This window comes from Capronia epimyces, assembly GCF_000585565.1.
Source record: "Capronia epimyces CBS 606.96 chromosome Unknown aczIQ-supercont1.2, whole genome shotgun sequence".
Lineage (NCBI taxonomy): Eukaryota > Fungi > Ascomycota > Eurotiomycetes > Chaetothyriales > Herpotrichiellaceae > Capronia > Capronia epimyces.
In genome coordinates, this window is record NW_006912905.1 from 1,546,467 (window position 1) to 1,563,800 (window position 17,334).

General features: G+C 50.3%; 5 protein-coding genes across 5 annotated transcripts; 2 read left to right on the top strand and 3 right to left on the bottom strand.

Annotated features, from left to right (window-relative positions):
- Positions 1-468: 468 nt before the first annotated feature.
- A1O3_02377 (uncharacterized protein) lies at positions 469-1,971 on the top strand (the record flags this gene model as incomplete). Its single annotated transcript, XM_007732518.1, has 7 exons — positions 469-688; positions 750-1,090; positions 1,155-1,250; positions 1,307-1,609; positions 1,666-1,716; positions 1,771-1,842; positions 1,900-1,971. 7 exons carry the CDS (start codon positions 469-471, stop codon positions 1,969-1,971), a joined length of 1,155 nt encoding a protein of 384 aa, XP_007730708.1.
- A 139-nt stretch (positions 1,972-2,110) lies between these two features.
- Positions 2,111-3,746, bottom strand: A1O3_02378 (uncharacterized protein; the record flags this gene model as incomplete). The annotated part of the gene is made up of 3 exons (XM_007732519.1): positions 2,111-2,533; positions 2,590-3,503; positions 3,572-3,746. The coding sequence occupies 3 exons, from the start codon at positions 3,744-3,746 to the stop codon at positions 2,111-2,113; spliced, it is 1,512 nt and encodes a 503-aa protein (XP_007730709.1).
- Positions 3,747-10,153: 6,407 nt separating this feature from the next.
- On the bottom strand, positions 10,154-11,444 carry A1O3_02379 (uncharacterized protein; the record flags this gene model as incomplete). Its single annotated transcript, XM_007732520.1, has 3 exons — positions 10,154-10,491; positions 10,621-10,956; positions 11,087-11,444. The coding sequence occupies 3 exons, from the start codon at positions 11,442-11,444 to the stop codon at positions 10,154-10,156; spliced, it is 1,032 nt and encodes a 343-aa protein (XP_007730710.1).
- A 483-nt stretch (positions 11,445-11,927) lies between these two features.
- On the bottom strand, positions 11,928-13,604 carry A1O3_02380 (uncharacterized protein; the record flags this gene model as incomplete). The annotated part of the gene is made up of 1 exon (XM_007732521.1): positions 11,928-13,604. One exon carries the CDS (start codon positions 13,602-13,604, stop codon positions 11,928-11,930), a length of 1,677 nt encoding a protein of 558 aa, XP_007730711.1.
- A 906-nt stretch (positions 13,605-14,510) lies between these two features.
- A1O3_02381 (uncharacterized protein) lies at positions 14,511-16,799 on the top strand (the record flags this gene model as incomplete). The annotated part of the gene is made up of 10 exons (XM_007732522.1): positions 14,511-14,685; positions 14,748-15,015; positions 15,080-15,210; positions 15,265-15,405; positions 15,462-15,545; positions 15,604-15,773; positions 15,832-15,982; positions 16,040-16,292; positions 16,349-16,425; positions 16,537-16,799. 10 exons carry the CDS (start codon positions 14,511-14,513, stop codon positions 16,797-16,799), a joined length of 1,713 nt encoding a protein of 570 aa, XP_007730712.1.
- Positions 16,800-17,334: the final 535 nt, after the last annotated feature.

Consider the following 17,334-nt stretch of genomic DNA (forward strand, 5'->3'; position numbering starts at 1 on the left):
GAAGAAGAATGCCAGGCAGGTCCGTGTGTTGACAGACGGGTTAGAATCTGGAACTGCATGATCTTCGTTCAACCTATATCCTCCATCGCCTCTGGTTTAGAGCGGACCCCGGCCCGAGTTTGTGAGTGAGGGAGTCACAGGCTAGGCGTCAGTATACGGTCGGGGTTGTCCCGTGTCCCTTGCGCTTCCCCGTGTGGAAAAGATCACCCAGGGTAGGTATTTCGGCGGGGTATGAGTATGGTCCGGGGGTACCAAGGCTAGCGGATGACGGCCAGTGAAGTGTGGAGGTCCTTCATCGCACACTATGTCCTCCACGGCCCGGGAAAAATCGTAGACTATCAGGCAAGCGCACGGAGTAGAGGCCGAAATGTCGAACAGACCAGTGGAAATGACTGCATAATATCCATTGCTACGGCTCTGCGAATGACAGTATCAATCAAAGAGTAAACCGCGTCAAATTCCCAGAACATGGCACCAGATCTCGCACGAGCAATCGTCTCTCGACACCCACAAGACGGGCGTCGACAATGGAAAATCGAGGACGTGGAAGTCCACGCCCCAGATGCTGGTGAAGTTCTGGTCAAAATCATCGCCAGCGGTGTCTGTCACACCGACCTAGGCTGCGGTTCCTTTCCAGATGGAGTGGGATTTCCAGTTCCTCCTTATCCGCGTGTTCTCGGCCACGAAGGTGAAGACAGCCCCTGCACTCGGTTCAATAGAGAACGCAGACATGTTGACTCTGGCCTTAGGGGCGGGATACGTCGTCAACGTTGGGAAGAAGGTCACCAAAGTCAAGCCGGGTGACTCGGTCCTACTTTCCTTTGCCTTCTGCGGTAAATGTCACAACTGTGAACATGGGGCACCCGGCTATTGCGCCCAGTTCACGCCGCTCAATTTCTGTGGCAACCCAAAGGCGTTCGAGCTGCCCGGCAGTGACAAGGACAGGCCGGCGGTCGGAGGATCTTTCTTTGGCCAATCGAGTTTCTCCAATCTCACAAGAGTCCAAGAGACGTCGGTGGTGAGAATGACAGATCTGGTCAAAAACGAGGCCGATCTGAAACTCTTCGCTCCATTGGGATGCGGAATCCAGGTTGGACATTCACCCATCTCTCCCTACGGCGTGGCTCCGAAAACTATTAACGCATTCATCTTAGACTGGTGCGGGAACGGTTACCGAGATCGGTGCAGCCCGAGCATCGGACAAGGTCGCCATCATCGGTCTTGGTGGTGTCGGTCTCGCTGCAATAATGGTATGTCGCTTGAGCCATGGGACGGGCTGCTGACAAAAAGGCTGACTGGCTAACAGGCCGCGAGGCACCGAGGATGCCGCACAATCATCGGCATTGATCGTATTGATGCCCGACTCGAATTGGCCAAGTCGCTTGGTGCGACACATATCATCAACACCTCGACGGTCGGTGATGGACTCGAGAAAGCGGTTCGCGATATCACGGAGCAAAGTGGTAGCACGATTACCATTGATGCCACCGGAGTCGTTTCCTTGATCCAACAAGGGATTGAATTTACCGCCAACCAAGGAAAGATGATCTTGCTTGGTGTGGCTCCCATGGATGCGGCTCTCCAAGTGGCTCTAGTCCCCTTCATGGTGGTAATTACATCTCTGTCTCTGATCAAGCGCGAAGACCGCTCTGACGGAATGTGAAGACAGGAAAACAGCTGCTTGGAAGTATGGAAGGCGGTGTTCGTCCAGCGGATGTCAGTGAACTGCCGTGTCGACAATTTGAGGTTTACTGACACGTCGTGACATAGTACATTCCTCGAATGATCCAATGGCATCGCCAAGGCAATTTTCCCATCGACAAGCTAGTCAAGTACTACAAGGTCAGTCGAACATCAACCAAACTCGGATAGACACGGCAACTGATTGTTCACCCATAGGTGGAAGAATTCGAAAAGGCAATCCATGACATGGAAGAGGGAATCACTGTGAAGCCGATTTTGCTTTGGTGAGGTGTGTTTCGAGAAAATTAATTTTGGGGGCTTCCCGAGTTTTATATATTGTTGGTGCGTTGGTGGACGCGCAACAATGGTGAAAGACGTGGGCGACTGACAGGGAATGTCAGCACATAGTCACCACCACGCAGTAAAATCAAAGCACAAGCCTGGACCAATCTTGTTCGGTATCCAAGTCAACTGGCATATCTGTGTAGCCAGGATCAGGTACATCCAACCATGCGCCATCTGTCGCATCGTTGATGGTGGGATCAAAGTAATCTATGTCGATGGGAACGGCTGCGGTGTCAGGCATCAAGCCAGCCACACTGGACACGCGCTGCCCATGGTCCAAAGTCCTGCTTGTCGGATCCCAGGGCCCGTCATTGAACCATTGTTGGCATGTCTCTGGAGAGGATGAGGGTCTAGCAGAGTCCGACAGCCATCCGTAGTCGAGCAAATTCCAGAGGATATCCAGAGTAGGATCCGTCAACGTTTCGCTAGGGTTCAGCGCTGAGACTGCTGTCACAAGACTTTTGGCTGATGTGGGATCCGGATCAAGCTGCATCAAAGCATGCGCCTAAAGGACAGGATCATCAAAGGCTCGTTCGGGTTGAGAAAGTGGGGCTGGCTTACCATTCGTGGGTAGTGGCACCATACTGCTTGGCCGTGTTGGAGAAAATCGATCGAGCATTCGAACAGAGCCTTGGAAGTCCTTGAGACACGCTCATCGTCGTGAAAGGTGTAAAGCTTGTGTATAGTTCCAGCAACAGTACAGGCGTAAGAATAGAAACTGGCCAGTGACAGGCCTCTTGTCTGAACGACACGGAGAGCCAAGGTCAGAAGTCTTGCATGCTCTAGCGCTCGTCGCGAAGCATGTTTGAGAAATGTGGTTGGCACTCTTGTTTTGCAGTCTTTCACATGATTCTGTAGTAGGAACGGATGGTGGAGAAGGCATTGATTCAAGTTGTAAAGGACAGCCGAAAAGATGAAATGGCCAGCTCGTGTCTGATCGATCACACCGCCTACACAGTACCATCGGTCGAGTGCTTCCGAGAATGGAGCCAGATTTGCGTCGGAGTAGGTCTCGAAGTGCAGCAAGAGACCATTGATCTTGCTATATTCGCTGCGGTCATGCCAGAGTTTAAAAGGCCCTCTGGAGCCGTGGTTCTGCAGCGAAAATCTCTCGACTCGGCCAAGCGCCGATGCCATGAGAATCGTATGTGCGAATAGGCTCAAGTTCTCAGTCATCTCAGCATCGGGAAGGTCTTGAAGAGCTTCCAGTGTCAGCGAATTGGAGCTAGATTGGGCGCCGAAATCTGTACTGTTGGATGGAAGCCGGACGGAACAGTCGCTGTCCCGTATGGTCGGAGGCCGGTTTTTGCCACATGAAACAAGCCTATCAAGAAGATAGACCGACCAGAAAGTCCAAACCCTCTCTTGCTGTTCCTCGGGAGCCAAGTCTGCTGGTGGATCAACTGTCAACTGCAGGCTTTGTGCAAACCGAACGCCGAGGCCTATCTTGACCCAAGCGAGCTTATGCTTTCCAGCTAGACAAGTGCTGTTAGTCTCGATGGATCATGCATCTATCTTTGTGTACCTGTTACATAGTACTCACTAGTAAAATCGACTACGGCCAGCATGTTTGTTGCTTGGACAACTGTGATGTCTGGGGCATCATCTTCCGAGAAGGATTTTTCGTAGATCTCATCCCAGGCTGACCGTGCGTAAAGCTCAATCATGTTCTGCTGTTGCCCATGAAAAAAAGGATCTTGGGAGAAGCGTGCGGCCATGGCCAGCACGGCTTTCAGCAAATAAGACGGCAACTGGCCTTCCTGCAGCCTGCGTTGGAAACGGGTCTCGTCGAAATAACGATAAGGCTGGCTGTGGCAATATTGGAAGTACGTGTCCGTGAGTGCGAGGACGATTGACGGAGGTGGTAGGATTTCGGCATCGCTGCACCGGGATGTTAGCATTGCACCGCATGGCCGACACTCCTGCGCAAGGAAGAGGTTGTCTTGCCTTGCTCGTCGGTCTCGCTCTGCATCTGGTCCAGAGAACGTTGGGCGCCGATCCGATTTCCGGGCACGACTACCGGAGAGGTCACCGTCTAAGCCTGCACCAAGGCTGCCCCCATCTTTGTCAGTCTAGCTAGGCAAGAAGACGTCCAGCTTCTAAACGTACTCGATTCCAGTATTGTCGAGAAGGCTCAACTTGGATTCCAAAAGAGCGACCCTCGCGGCCAAAGTCATATCCTGTCGCATGTGTCAGACTCGAGATGGCGGCCTGCAACCAGCTTGTACGTGCCACTTACGTTGGGATAGACTTCAGGGCCAGGCCCATTGTCATAGTAACATTCTCGCTTCAGGCGTGCGCAGAAAGCGCAGGACGGCTTCTCTCCGGAGCAACGAGTCTTCTTGCGCCTGGGTACGCAAGCAGTCGTGGTTAGCACTTAGCACAGATGTGTCTTTTCGGAAAGCAAGTTCTCCAGCCTACTCCATACCGGCAGCTTTGACATGCTTGTCGCACTCGCTTGGCCTCTCTTTCTTCAACCATTGCGCCTGTGGCTGTGATAGGATGATTCACAAGGACGGCATGAATGGAACATGAATATTCGTTTCTTTGGGCACGAAAAAGATTCGCAGCGAGGACGTCGAAACAGACAGGTGTAACGAACTTCAGCCGCTGCATGCGGGGTCCGTGTCCGGGACTCTGTCACGGGATGGCAATGTACTTGGGCTCGTGCTAACCTCAAGGTCGGGAGTAGATTGCATGTTAAATTTTCGAGTACGGAATGTACAGGTACGCTGACACCCTACCGAAGGTACCCAAGGTCTATCAGGTTACAGATAGCCACCCAGGTCGGCAGGCACACAACAATAATAACCAGTGCCGATTCCTGAGGCAACAAAGGAAGAGGACTGGAGCGTCACCGGGCGTCACCGGGGATTGCGGGGGACTGGGGGACCGTGATTTCCCGGAGGCTAAAACAGGCGATGCAGGTGCAAGTTTCAAGACGAGGACAACTAACTACCTAGGTGCCCAAGTTGCAGGCAGAAGGGACATGTACTCGGTACACAATAGGCTTTCGTGTTCCAAGGGAGTCTTGTACGTGACAACAACGACTCGGGCAGGAACCAGACTGTATAACACAGTAGAATGTAGGTAGGGACAAATAGAGTATCCAAAATACAGGGCACGCGTCGGTGATCTATCGACCTAATCATAAGTGTTGGCTATTGGTGCCTCTGCCAAGAAAGCCTGTGCGCCACACACTCGCCACAATGCTGCTTTTACCAAGAATTATATTCACTGCCAAGGACGACTGCCTGATGCCCCAGCGGGTGAGTCACGGGTGATCGCTCTCCCGACTCGCGCGAGCCGGGGGTGAGCACAGGGCGGCATCAGCCTCCTTCCCCAACGGGGTGAGCCTCGGGTCCGGTTATTCTGTGCACACCTCTTTTTGCTGGGACCTGCTAATCAGTGCACATAGCGCTATGCAGTCACATGATCGTAAATGGAGCGCTCTTATTGGTCGGTTCAAGGCACTAACTCGTCAAAGTGCCTCTTACGCCTACGCTCTCCCTAACTTACGTGTGCACCTCGCTGTTGTTAGTGCTGTTGTGCCTTCTGTTGCGCCTCCTGTTGCGCCTCCTGTTGCGCCTCCTGTTGCGCCTCCTGTTGCGCCTATTGCACTCGCCGTTATGCCTCCTGTTGCGCCTGTTGCACTCGCCGTTGTGCCTCCTGTTGCGCCTCCAGCGTCTCTTGCCGACGACCGAGAGCGCCGTCTACCTCCTACGCGTCCTGGACGTGTCTAGCGCCCCTATAGGAGGAAGTACACAAACCTTGAGGGCGTCAGATCTCGATCAACGCAACGCCGAGCCTACCTATCGACAACGAGTCCATCATAACTAAGTTGAGTGTGCACAGAGTAGTAATTTCTATAAAGGAAGTGCACTTTTACACTAAAATTTTGGTGTAGTGTACACAGAATAGATTAGGAAATATTCCCGAGTGCACAGAATAACTAGATTATGTGCACTGTTTAGAAAACCACAGCGAAAATAGGTGTGCACAGAATAACCGGACCCGTGAGCCTCGAGCAGAGTTCAATGTGTATAGTAGTCGCGTAAGTCAGCACTTCTACCTCTTATAATGCGTCGTATTACTTTAGGCGACCAAGTAATAGAGGATAGCGACCTTCTTACAGACTACCGTGAAAGAATCTTTCCCAACTCATTCTATATAAACAAGACTATAGCGTCTAGATCTTCGTTAGGCTTCTTAGGTGGGTATTTATGTAGTGCCGCCAGTATCGGGGAGGTAATCGGGGAGGGTCGTCTACTACGATTTCAGAGTGTAGAAATATATCACGAATCGTTCCGCGAGGTCACGAGTTCGATCAGGGTTACTAATAAGTAGAAGGTAGGATAAAATATCCTAATAGGCTTAAGGGTATTATTATTATTATTAATTCCTTTTAACGTCCAGTAATCACCCTTCGCGGGCCTATGAAGACGGTTCTCTCTTCCCTATCCCTCCTTGCTTACTCCCGCTCTTGTTCGCTCTCTCCCTCCCTCTCCATCTCTTCCTCTTCGTCCCTTGTTGCTATCTCTCCTTCGTCGCCCTCCTCCCCCACCTCTCTGTAGTTCCTGTACTGTGCCAGCAGGTCTGTGGCCAGGACTAGGCGGGCCGCCTCAAGGCACCCTTGTCTTGTGCTGAGTATCGCGGCTAGGGAGTCCCCAGTGTTGTTCCTAATGACTCTTGCTCGTAGCTCGTTCCACCGCCGGCATTTCAGTATAACGTGTTCCACCGTCATCTCCTCTCCGCTCTCACACTGTAAACAGAGAGGGCTGTCGACCCCGGGCACTCTTCTCTTGTAGAGGAAAGTATTGAAGCCGATTTGTCCTGTCCTGAGTTGGACGATCAGCGCTGACAGGTGTTTCCGTAGTCCACGATGGACTTTGCATGTTTTCCTGTTCAGCTTTGGTTGGAGTGATCGACTGTGGGCACCTTTTGCTCCTTTCTCCCATCTTTCATCCCATTTTCGATACATTTCCTTCATCAGACTTTTCTTGGCCGACCGGGAGTCTTTCTGGTCACTCTCTAGACTCAGCACCACGTTAATTTCCCTGGCCTTACTCTCTACCCACTTCTTCAGGGTTTGAAAGGGACTATTTGGCTGTGGAGTCCTCCCTCTTCTTCTACCGGCTCGAAGAATTACTGCGGTCCTTCCTTCGATGCTTTGTAGCGTCTTTGATTTTATCGCCCTGGCTGTCGCTAGGTAGGTGAGTGTATCGGTGTGTAGGTCTAACGGTTCGACGCCGAGCTCTGCCTCTAGAGCCTCTGTTGCTGTGGCCCTATATGCCCCGGCGACCACTCTCAAGAATTTTCCTTGAAGGTCCTGGAGCTTTCGGGCGACGCCCTTCCTTCCCTTGAAGAGGTGACTTGGCTCGTTCCATAGGAGAGCCCCATATGTCAATGCTGGTCGAATCGCCCGGAGGTATACTTGTTTCCCTGTCTCCAGGTTGGCTCCCCAGACGGAACTCGTGAGAGTCTTCATGGCTGCTATTAACGCTGGCACCTTAGCCTCTATATTTTTAACGTGGGCTCTCCCGCTTAGTTTCGTATCGAGGATAACTCCTAGGAGTTTCATTTGAGGTTTCGGCGCCACCACGGTGCCGCCTAAATCCAGAGCCTGGTCCAGGTCTTTACGTCACTGTCTTGTAAGGTGTAGTAGACCATACTTGCCCACGTTTCTTTTATAGTTAACTTTATTTATAAACTAGATAATATATTTTATTAATAGTTTTTATTCTAAATATAGATACTCTTACTCTAGTATACGTTATCACGAATCGTTTCTTCGAAAAGTCACGTGTTTAATTAGAGTTACTAATAGACGAAAGAAGATATTTTAATATATATACTAGAATAAGAGTATCTATATTTAGAATGAAAACTATTAATAAAATATATTATCTAGTTTATAAATAAAGTTAACTATAAAGAAGAGCTATAAAAGATAGATAAAGTCTATAACTATATAGATATAGAAGATTTATAATATCTTATACTACTCTCTTACTCTACTTACTCTATTAAAGTACTAGAGTAACTAGATTACTTTTAATAACTACGTAATATTATAGTCTTACGCCTTATAGCTAAGTATATATCTCGCCTCGGTATATCTACCTTCTCTTATCTGACTATTAGGCGGTAGACAACCCTGCTAGTGCCTTGATCCTAATATATATATCGAAATCTCTTCTTCCGCTTATTAGTACTACTAATCGAATACGTGACTTCTCAGAGGAATAATTCGTGATAATATAGTGGATAGAGGGAAAGTCACCGAAGAATAGGAACGGGCTTTATATAATAATATAAATAGAAAGATAGGAGAAATTCGGTCGAGGGATGTAGCTAGTATAGTACAAGGGGTAAGCGATAGTATATAGAAAAGAAGATTCTTAATATTACGACGACGAAACTATAGAGCTACGTAATATCGTAGTGTTGGCGGGCCACGCGCGCGGGTGTAGAGGAGGCTAAAAGCGGCGCCCACGACCGCTGTTTTCGGCGGCTATTTCACCGACATGTTGAGATACTCCGTAATCTGAATGTCGGTGAAATGGCGGCATAAACCGACTTTAGCGACCCGCCTCCGATCGGGCAGCGCAGTCGCGCGGATCCCTCGCCGCTTTGACGGTTGGCTATATATATCGCGCATATCCAGCGGCTCTTGTAGGGGTTGGACCCGGAGAAGGAGTATCTGGACAAGGCTGCATGTATGTTCACAATCTGGTTTTACAGGGATGTCGCAGATGATCTGACCCGAAATCTCCCAGCATATATCGAGCAAGCTTGCAAGTATGTAGAATAGAGAGCGACAACTAGCTTCATGACTTGTGCCATTGCCTATGCCTCGTTGTTGATCTAGGACCAAGAATAAAGACGTTTGAGAACCCACTTCCATAATATCTTACCCTCCCCGTTTAAGTATTTATAGGTCCCTAAGTCTCGTCAACGCCACAACGCACGGCTTTAAGAGGCGCTCTTTAGGCTTTTTAGCAACACCCCTCCATACCGTAGTGGATTGTGCCTCACCCCAAAGGCGGTAGATATATAGTCAGACTTTTGGGCTGGGAGTATTTCGCACCCATGGGTGTTTATTTCGCACCCACGCTAAACTAGAATTAGTTATAACTTAGCTTATAGACTACCCCTATTATAGTGCCTATAGCTACCCCGGTAACCTCGCCTATAGCGACGCCTAAGGGCCTATAACCACGCCTATAACCACGCCTATAACCACGCCTATAACCACGCCTATAACCACGCCTATAACCACGCCTAAGCCTATAACCACGTCTATACCCAGCCTATACTATATATATAGCTATATAGCTATACCTATAACTATACCTATTCTTTATTTACCCGGGTGCTCGCGTGCTCTCGTAGCCTAAATTACTTTAGGGGTTGTTTTACGAATAGCTATAGGTATAGTTATAGGCGTGACTATAGGCGTGGTTATAGATATAGGTAAGGATAGTAATAATAGTATACTTTCGTAATAATCGCGGAGGTGTAAGCCCCTTTAGGAAATAATAAAAGAAAGAGAGCTAATTACATAAGCACTATTAAGAATATAGTTTAGCGTAGGTGCGAAATAAACACCTATGGGTGCGAAATACTCATAGCCGACTTTTGTCTTCAAGTATTAACCTCGCTCTAGACTCGGTGGTGAACAACATAGTGGCTTCTCATGTGGGAAGCTGACCTTGATTGAAAGAATCCCTTAAGCTGTCTGGTCCATAACGAAATTTCCCAGCCACTCTAACGGTTGTGGTTATACTTGAACAGTATGGGTCAAGACTAGAATCTGGCCATCCTGCAGCCCTTCCGATACCGCTTATAGCTCATGGACGTATACAAAGCAGAACTAGTCCGAGAAGATGTCAATTCTGCAGTACTACTTCAAGCTCAACTTTCTCGCTGACATATACTAGTACTATCTCAACTGGAGTAGGAGACTGTTCTAAGGAGAAGGAGAATTCTCAAGCGGCCACGTCGACAGCAGCAGCAGTAGTCTTTCTTTTCGCACCGTAAAGTCTATTGGCGATGTACTATACTCGAGACGTCGTCTTGTCAGTAGCGTTCTTTCTCATGTTTTCAACTTCCGAGGAAGGACCTATCTTGAACGGTAGAAGCAAACATGTACACCACTTACCTCTCCAGCAATGAAAGGCTGGAATTTAGCGGGGTTTTCATCATTGACACAAGTGTGAATCGCCTCGATCTGAGTGGTATAGTTCGGCCCGATGAACAATGGAAAAGAGTACCGTTCGCGGCCGGAAACGTTGTAGACGCGGTGCAAGGTCGAGCGAAAGACTTCGTTCGTCCAACGGGAAAGAAAATCACCGATGTTGACCACGAAGGTGCCGGGGATTGGCGTCACTTCGATCCAATTTCCCTTCTTGGTCTGAACCTGTAGGCCATTGGTGTCGTCCTGGCACAGAATTGTGAAGCCTAGACAGGCAGAAAGTTAGCGGAGCACAACATGGACGCAGTGAATCTTGTATGGGTCAAGAGCAATTGTGTATTCAGTGGCCAGCACATGACCATTACAGACCCAAAAGAGACGATGACATAACTTACACTCATAGTCCCTATGCGCTCCAATGCCGGGATGGTCGGGATCGAGTCTCGAGGCGGGATACCTCAGCAGCCGCATGATAGCGCCCGGGCGAGTGAGGATGGCGTCGAAATATCCTTCCGGGAGGTCCAGCACGAGGGCAAACACTCTCATCATCCGCCTGCCGAGGTTGAGGACCTCGCTGTAGTATGCGAAGACGTCTCGCTTCCATTCCTCAAGGAAACTCCTCGGCCAGACGTTGGGACCCTTCAGGCCGTCGTACAGCGGCCACGGCTCGGATGCAGGAGTCTGGGCATCGGCCGCAGGCTCGTAGCCAAAGTTGAACGCCTCTTTGAAGTCTGCGAGGCGTAGAATGTCAGTCAGCACGTAACTTTGGTTCCAATCCCCCGCTGCTTTGTGAGGCAGTCGTTCAATGGCGGAGGAAAAACTCCCAACTTCCACCGATGCCGGAAACAGAACGCAACTCACCTCCTTTCGTCTGCGGGTCTACCGCACCGTAATGGATATCCTCGTAGCCTTTGAAGCTCTCATTCTTGGTGACGTAAACTTCCATCTTGTCTTGGTCGGGCAGAGCAAAGAATTTCTTCGACACGTCGAACGCCCGATCAATGACTTCCTGGGGAACACCGTGACCCTTGATGTAGAAGAACCCGACACGGATGCAGGCATCGCGAATTTCCCGTGCAACAGCCAAACGGTCGTTGATGTCACTGCTGGTGAGGCCCCCTAGATCGATGACTGGAACCTCATTGAAATCGGCTGTTTCCAGCCTCATTGCCGCTTGAAGCAGGGTCTCACCGAGGAGCGGCTCTTGAACGCTGCCCATCTTCAGGGGGGGGGTGGCACCTGAATCTTACCAGGTGACGATGTAGAAACGAGTTGAACCTTTTGAGTTGGATGTTGACTCTATGTTGACGGCATATGGACTGGTGCATATATAGTGCCATGACACTTCTTATCGAGGCAATAAACGGTTTATCTGTGAGGCTTATCGACCCACTTCCTTTGCGAAAGGTTCCTGCATCCCTCCCTCTACATGTGCCAGTAATCCAGGCACTCTCGGCTACGCAGTCAGCCCGCTTCAAGCTTCTATTATGTCAAGATTTGGAATATCTGTCTAGCTCTGGAGTACACGACAGCAGTGCCCTGCGATTTCAAAGACCCCAACTCCATCAAGGTGTAGATAATAGCAGTCCGTCCTCTCGTCATTAGTCTCACACGGGCTTATCGCCCCATCACTTTAACAATCGAACCCACGGGTAGACGAGGACTGCTTACTATCTCGGCGGCACCTATCTCGCCCTTTCGCCTACAGCTCCAGCTCTATGTGACCAACCCCCCTAGAAGAACAAGCCAACATTGCGAATTCCTTGTCCGAGTCCAACAGGCCGGTCCCGCGGTGATCGATACGTCCCCTTGCGACATTGACACGACAAGTCCCGCAGCTTCCAGCTTCACAAGACGACGGCACGTCAATACCGGCGTCCCGCAGTGCCTCGAGGAGGGTCTGCGTCGATGGCACCTCCACCGTCTTTTTGCTCACCACCAAGTCGGCGGTGAATGGATCTCCTGTTGTCGGGATCGCAAAAGCTTCAAAGTGTACCTGCTCATCCGCCAGCCCATATTGTTTGGCGGCAGTCGCAACGGCGTCCATCAGTCGAGAAGATCCACAGCAGTAGATGTGAGTGTTTGTTGTCGCTTTCGATACTACTTGGGCAAGGTCCAGACGCCGTCCTGCCCGTTTGTCGTGAACGATGACCTTCAGGCCCAAGTCCGCCAGTCGCTCCCGGAAGGGCACATCGTGTGCCGACCGGACCGCCAGGTGCAATGTGAAGTTCTCCCCTGACTTTTTCATCTGCTCCGCAGCGAGGAGGAAGGCGGTTACTCCGATGCCACCAGCGATGAGTATGTGTTCGTCGGCGTCAGGCGCCAGCGGAAAGCTGGTGACAATTTGACTGACTGAGATGACATCTCCCGTCTTGACCTTTTGGTGCAAGTGTAGGGAGCCGCCTCGAGAATCGTCTGCCAGAGCCACACCCAGCTCAAAGCGATTTCTGGTGCCACTCACGACAGAGTAGGCTCGCATCAGCTTGCCTCCCAGCTTCAGGCGCACATGCGATCCCGGTTCGACATTGTGGTCTGGCAGATGCTGGTCGACGGCCTCAAAGACGAATGAGCATATTCGTGATGTTTGTCGAACCTTTTCTACCAGCTTGTAGTCAGACCATGCCTCGAGTGCCAGAGAGTCGTCGCCAAACATCCTTTCGTCCTGGTTCTCGAAATTCTTCTTCAGTCGATTTTCGAAGATTGTACGAGACTCTGCACCCAGTCCCGGGAGTGTTACCAGTTCGGCCATGACTTCGAAGTTCTTCATATCGCGATACAGGTAGTGTTGGACGGCTGCCACGCTCCAGTTCGGATTCGGTCTATCCATGAGCCGAATCTCGTCGCCCGCGGAGATGTAGCCCTCTTTCAAGACCCGATAATACCATCCTGTCCTGCTCTTCATCTGGGACTGCCATGCCATGTTCTTGACTTCGAAACGGTGGTTGAGCTTGAAGCACGGCTGTCTCGGGAGACTGACTTGGACTTGGACTTCTGGGCCAATAGTGAGGACATCGCCAATGCAGATATTCTGTTCATTTGCGGAAATACTGACAAGGTTTTCCCCAAAGCCGCCAACGGTAAATCGTTCTTGACTCTCCGGACATTCTTCCTTCCAGGTCTCATAGTGCCGTGCGCAGTAATGGAGAAGCGCCTTGTCCGGACCCCCATGGAACTCATATGCTTGTTCATCTCCTACACAGCCCAGTGCCGTGACTTGAACTGGCTGTGTATGGGGATTCTTGTATATGGCTGACTTTACGGGCAGGTGGTACAGGGGCTTGACCTTTCCTGTCCGTACCTGGAGCAGTTTTTCTGTTTGGAAGGGTCGCTTCAATTCCGCGAGGCGTGCGTCTATGTCTCCTGAAGTGGAAGTCGGCATTCTGAACAAGGCTTGAACATCAATGGTCCTGTTACTGGTTCGTGGGTTCGTGGGTTTAATTCGCCTTCAGGGGCCTTTGTTTGCTGTATGCGGAAGCAAATTATGTCTTCTCGTAAGCCTTGATGGCCAGACTGATGTCGATGCCAGACATACCGGCAAGACATGCAAACCTTTCGTATTTGGGCTCTCTTGATTAGCAAAGCTCAACGCCGGCTGCTGCCTGTCACGATTCCATGCCTCTGTGGGTCTCGTGACCATGACACCCCAATTAGACAATATTAGCCGAGTATAGCTTACCTACGCTCTTCCGCCTCTAACCCTAGTTTATAGTCCTTCGTATTATAATTCATTATTCAAATGACCTTATAGGGTGGAGATCCTGATACTGCCAACCAGGCTGTAGTAACAGGAGATAACGACCCTTGACTTGAGTCCTCGGAGGCTAAGAAGACTCCGGGGCAAGATCGACCTAAACGAAGGGGGCCTGGCTGGGGTCCTATCATGAAAGGAAGCCCGAGAGATAGTACAATCTACATCTGTCGATATGGTGGATAGGTTGTGGAATGTTTGATAAGGGCAGATATGCTTATCTTCGCCCCACCCACTCTTCGAAGTATAGAATCTCTACTGGGAAGTGGCTCCTGTTGGTCTAGACTACCCTGCAGTCCTTCCGTGCACGGCCCAGCGTAGACATCGAGATATTCCTCGTTCATGCTTGGAGACGGTGATACTTAACTGGCTACATATCTTTGTTTGGGACATAGGAGGCGTGACCATTCACCCATGCTATATTTCAACCGTGGGACCCCTTGGTAAATCATCTCGATTTGCAGGCCTATTTCTCCCAAGAGATACATCCTCTCCCTTTCCCTTCCGGGGATATTGTCTAATAGGTTTTCTGGAACTATGAATCCGAGACTCTTCATCATCCAAGTAGCTGAAAAGGGCAAAATCAAGCACGAATATGGCGATGGCGAAAACGCGCAGAACAGCAAATATCTCTGGAGCCCTGATCTGGCGCCCGTTGAACCTGCGCGACGGACATGGGGATGGTACAATTTCATGAATCTCTGGATTTCCGGTACCTTGCGCCAAAGGAATGAGATTGGTGCGAAATTTGTCGCTAACCCGCCTTCCACACAGCCTCATTCAACGTCAACACATGGCAGCTTGCCGGCAGCTACGTCGCCAGTGGTCTGGCTTGGTGGCAGGGATGGCTCTGCATATGGGCAGGATACATTCTCACCGGACTATTCGTCTCCCTCGGTGGTCGCATGGGAGCCATGTACCACATCCCCTTTCCTGTGGCGATCCGCTCGTCTTTTGGTATCTATGGCTCGGTTTGGCCTGTGCTCAACCGCATCGTCCTGGCCATCATCTGGTACTCTGTCCAGAGTTGGATTGGGGGACAGTAAGTCGACCGATGTCTTTGGGGGCGCCGAGGAAACTCCAGAAGCTGACATTGTCGGGAAAAGGTGCCTTTACCTCATGCTTTGCGCCGTTTGGCCTTCGACCGCTCGGATTCCAAACGGTCTCCCAGAATCTGCGCAGACAAGCACCAAGTACATGATGTGCTTTTTTTTGTTTTGGCTCTTTCAACTTGTCGGTATGGGAACATGCATAGCTCATGTGCGAAGAGGCTGCTGAAAGAGATACATAGGGATCTACTTCCCTCTGCATAAAGTGAGACATCTATACACCATCAAGGCCGTGACAGCTCCCATCGGAGGCGTCGCATTTGCTGCATGGGTTGCAGTCAAAGCCGGTAGTGGTGCCGGTCCAGTCATGAGCCAAAGCAGCTGTAAGTCTTCTGAATATCTCTGGTTGTCTAGCCCATGATTGATCTCACTTGTCCAGCTCTCAAGGGGAGTGCCTTGACTTGGACAGTGATTCAGGCAATCATATCATCCCTGGACAATTTCAGCACTTTCATTTTGAATGGTGAGCGGCAATAGGCCCTTGTCTTTGATCTGACCTAGTCGTTGACCCCCTACGCTAGACTCGGATTTTACTCGATTCGCAAAGAGGCCATCTAACGCGCTCTGGTCGCAACTGTTCACCGTTCCTCTTACTTTCTCTATCACTTCCTTGGTCGGCTTGATTGTTTCTAGCTGTAGCGCCACGCTGTACGGCTCACCACTCTGGAACCCTCTTGATGTCTTGGAGCGGGTAAGTAGCTGCCATTCAACCTCTGATGTGGACTCTCCATTGACCTTCTTTGTCACAGTTTGTGACAGAAAACCCAACGAGCAGTGATAGGGCAGGAGTCTTCTTTTTGGCTCTGATCTTTGCCTATGCCCAGGCCATGACCAACCTGACAGGTGCCAATTCCGCCGGCAGTGATTTCACAGCGCTTCTCCCTCGTTATCTCAACATTCGTACGTTACCCTTGCGACCCCAATCCAAAGAGGAGATTTTCTGAAAATCTCAAACAGGGCGTGGCGGATATGCCGCTGCAACGCTGTGTTGGGCCTGTATGCCTTGGAAATTACTGTCAAGCAGCAACAACTTCTTAGCATACGTCGGGGCGTACAGCGTCTTTCTTTCTGCCTTTGTGGGGCCATACTTCTGCGACTACTACATAATCCGACGTGGCCATCTTTCGGTCGTCCAGCTCTACTCGAATAAGTCTTCGGATCTTTACTGGGGTTTGGGTGGTTTCGGCATCAACGCCTACGTGGCATATCTGTATGTCTGTCCTTGCTCGGACGTTCAGCTGCAAATACTAATGATGATTGCCACAGAGCTGGATTGATCTTCAACATCGTCGGTGTTGCTGGAGCGATGGGTGCAAAGGTACCAATTGGCGCTTGGTACTTGTGTAAGTTGGCCAGAAATTCCAACCATTATCCCACGCCATGTGTGGATGTCTCTTCCTGGTCTGTTTCTTTGTTGTGTCATTCGAAGCTGATTACATGTCGAACTTGCTTAGATCAATTCAACTTCCTCACGGGTGTTCTGGTGAGTGGAGTAGCTTACTACCTGATGTGCGTTTTCGGACCCTTCAAGGTCCATCACAGTGAGGGCTGGAACGAGACTGGAGATGCCGAGCTCGTCTCATCAATTATGATCCACAGTGTGGAAGAGTCGGCCGGGGGAATTATGATCCACGGTGTGGAAGAGTCGGCCGGGGGTTTCTCCGAGGAGGTCAAGGAGGACAGCAAGATGCCCGTAATCGAGGCTTTCAAGAGTTGAAAGGCTGATACAATTCCTTCGGTGATGCTGAGCCCCTAGCAAGGGGCGCATTTGGTGGTTCGATGGAGCAGCTTTGACAACGGTCCATAGGAAATTGTCACGACATCGAGTGTTGTGCCTTGCGCCCCACAGTTGTCCAAGCCAACCACGTCTGGAGGAGCATCAGATGCGGATGTCGCTGTTGCTACGTCTATTTAGATGAGAAACGAGTCCATAGAGTTGGTAGAAGCCAGAGCACCATAAGTAACAAGTTGTACATCCTGGCGGACAGAAACATAGAATTTGATTAGAGCGAATGCTAGAATATCGGAGTCTTGCAGATTTCTCCAAGCAATTCACGTCTTTGTACTGCCAATATGAAACATGGTAGCCTGAAAAGTCAAGTGGCAAGTCATATTGGACTTGGAAGAAGTATTGGAATTGTCGTAGGGCGAGATCTACATTTGCAGGAGGCGCTGTAGTTTGGTCATACGTTTAGACAGAACCGTCCATAATGAAGACCGGTGCTTCTTGAGTAACACACCATCACTTTCAA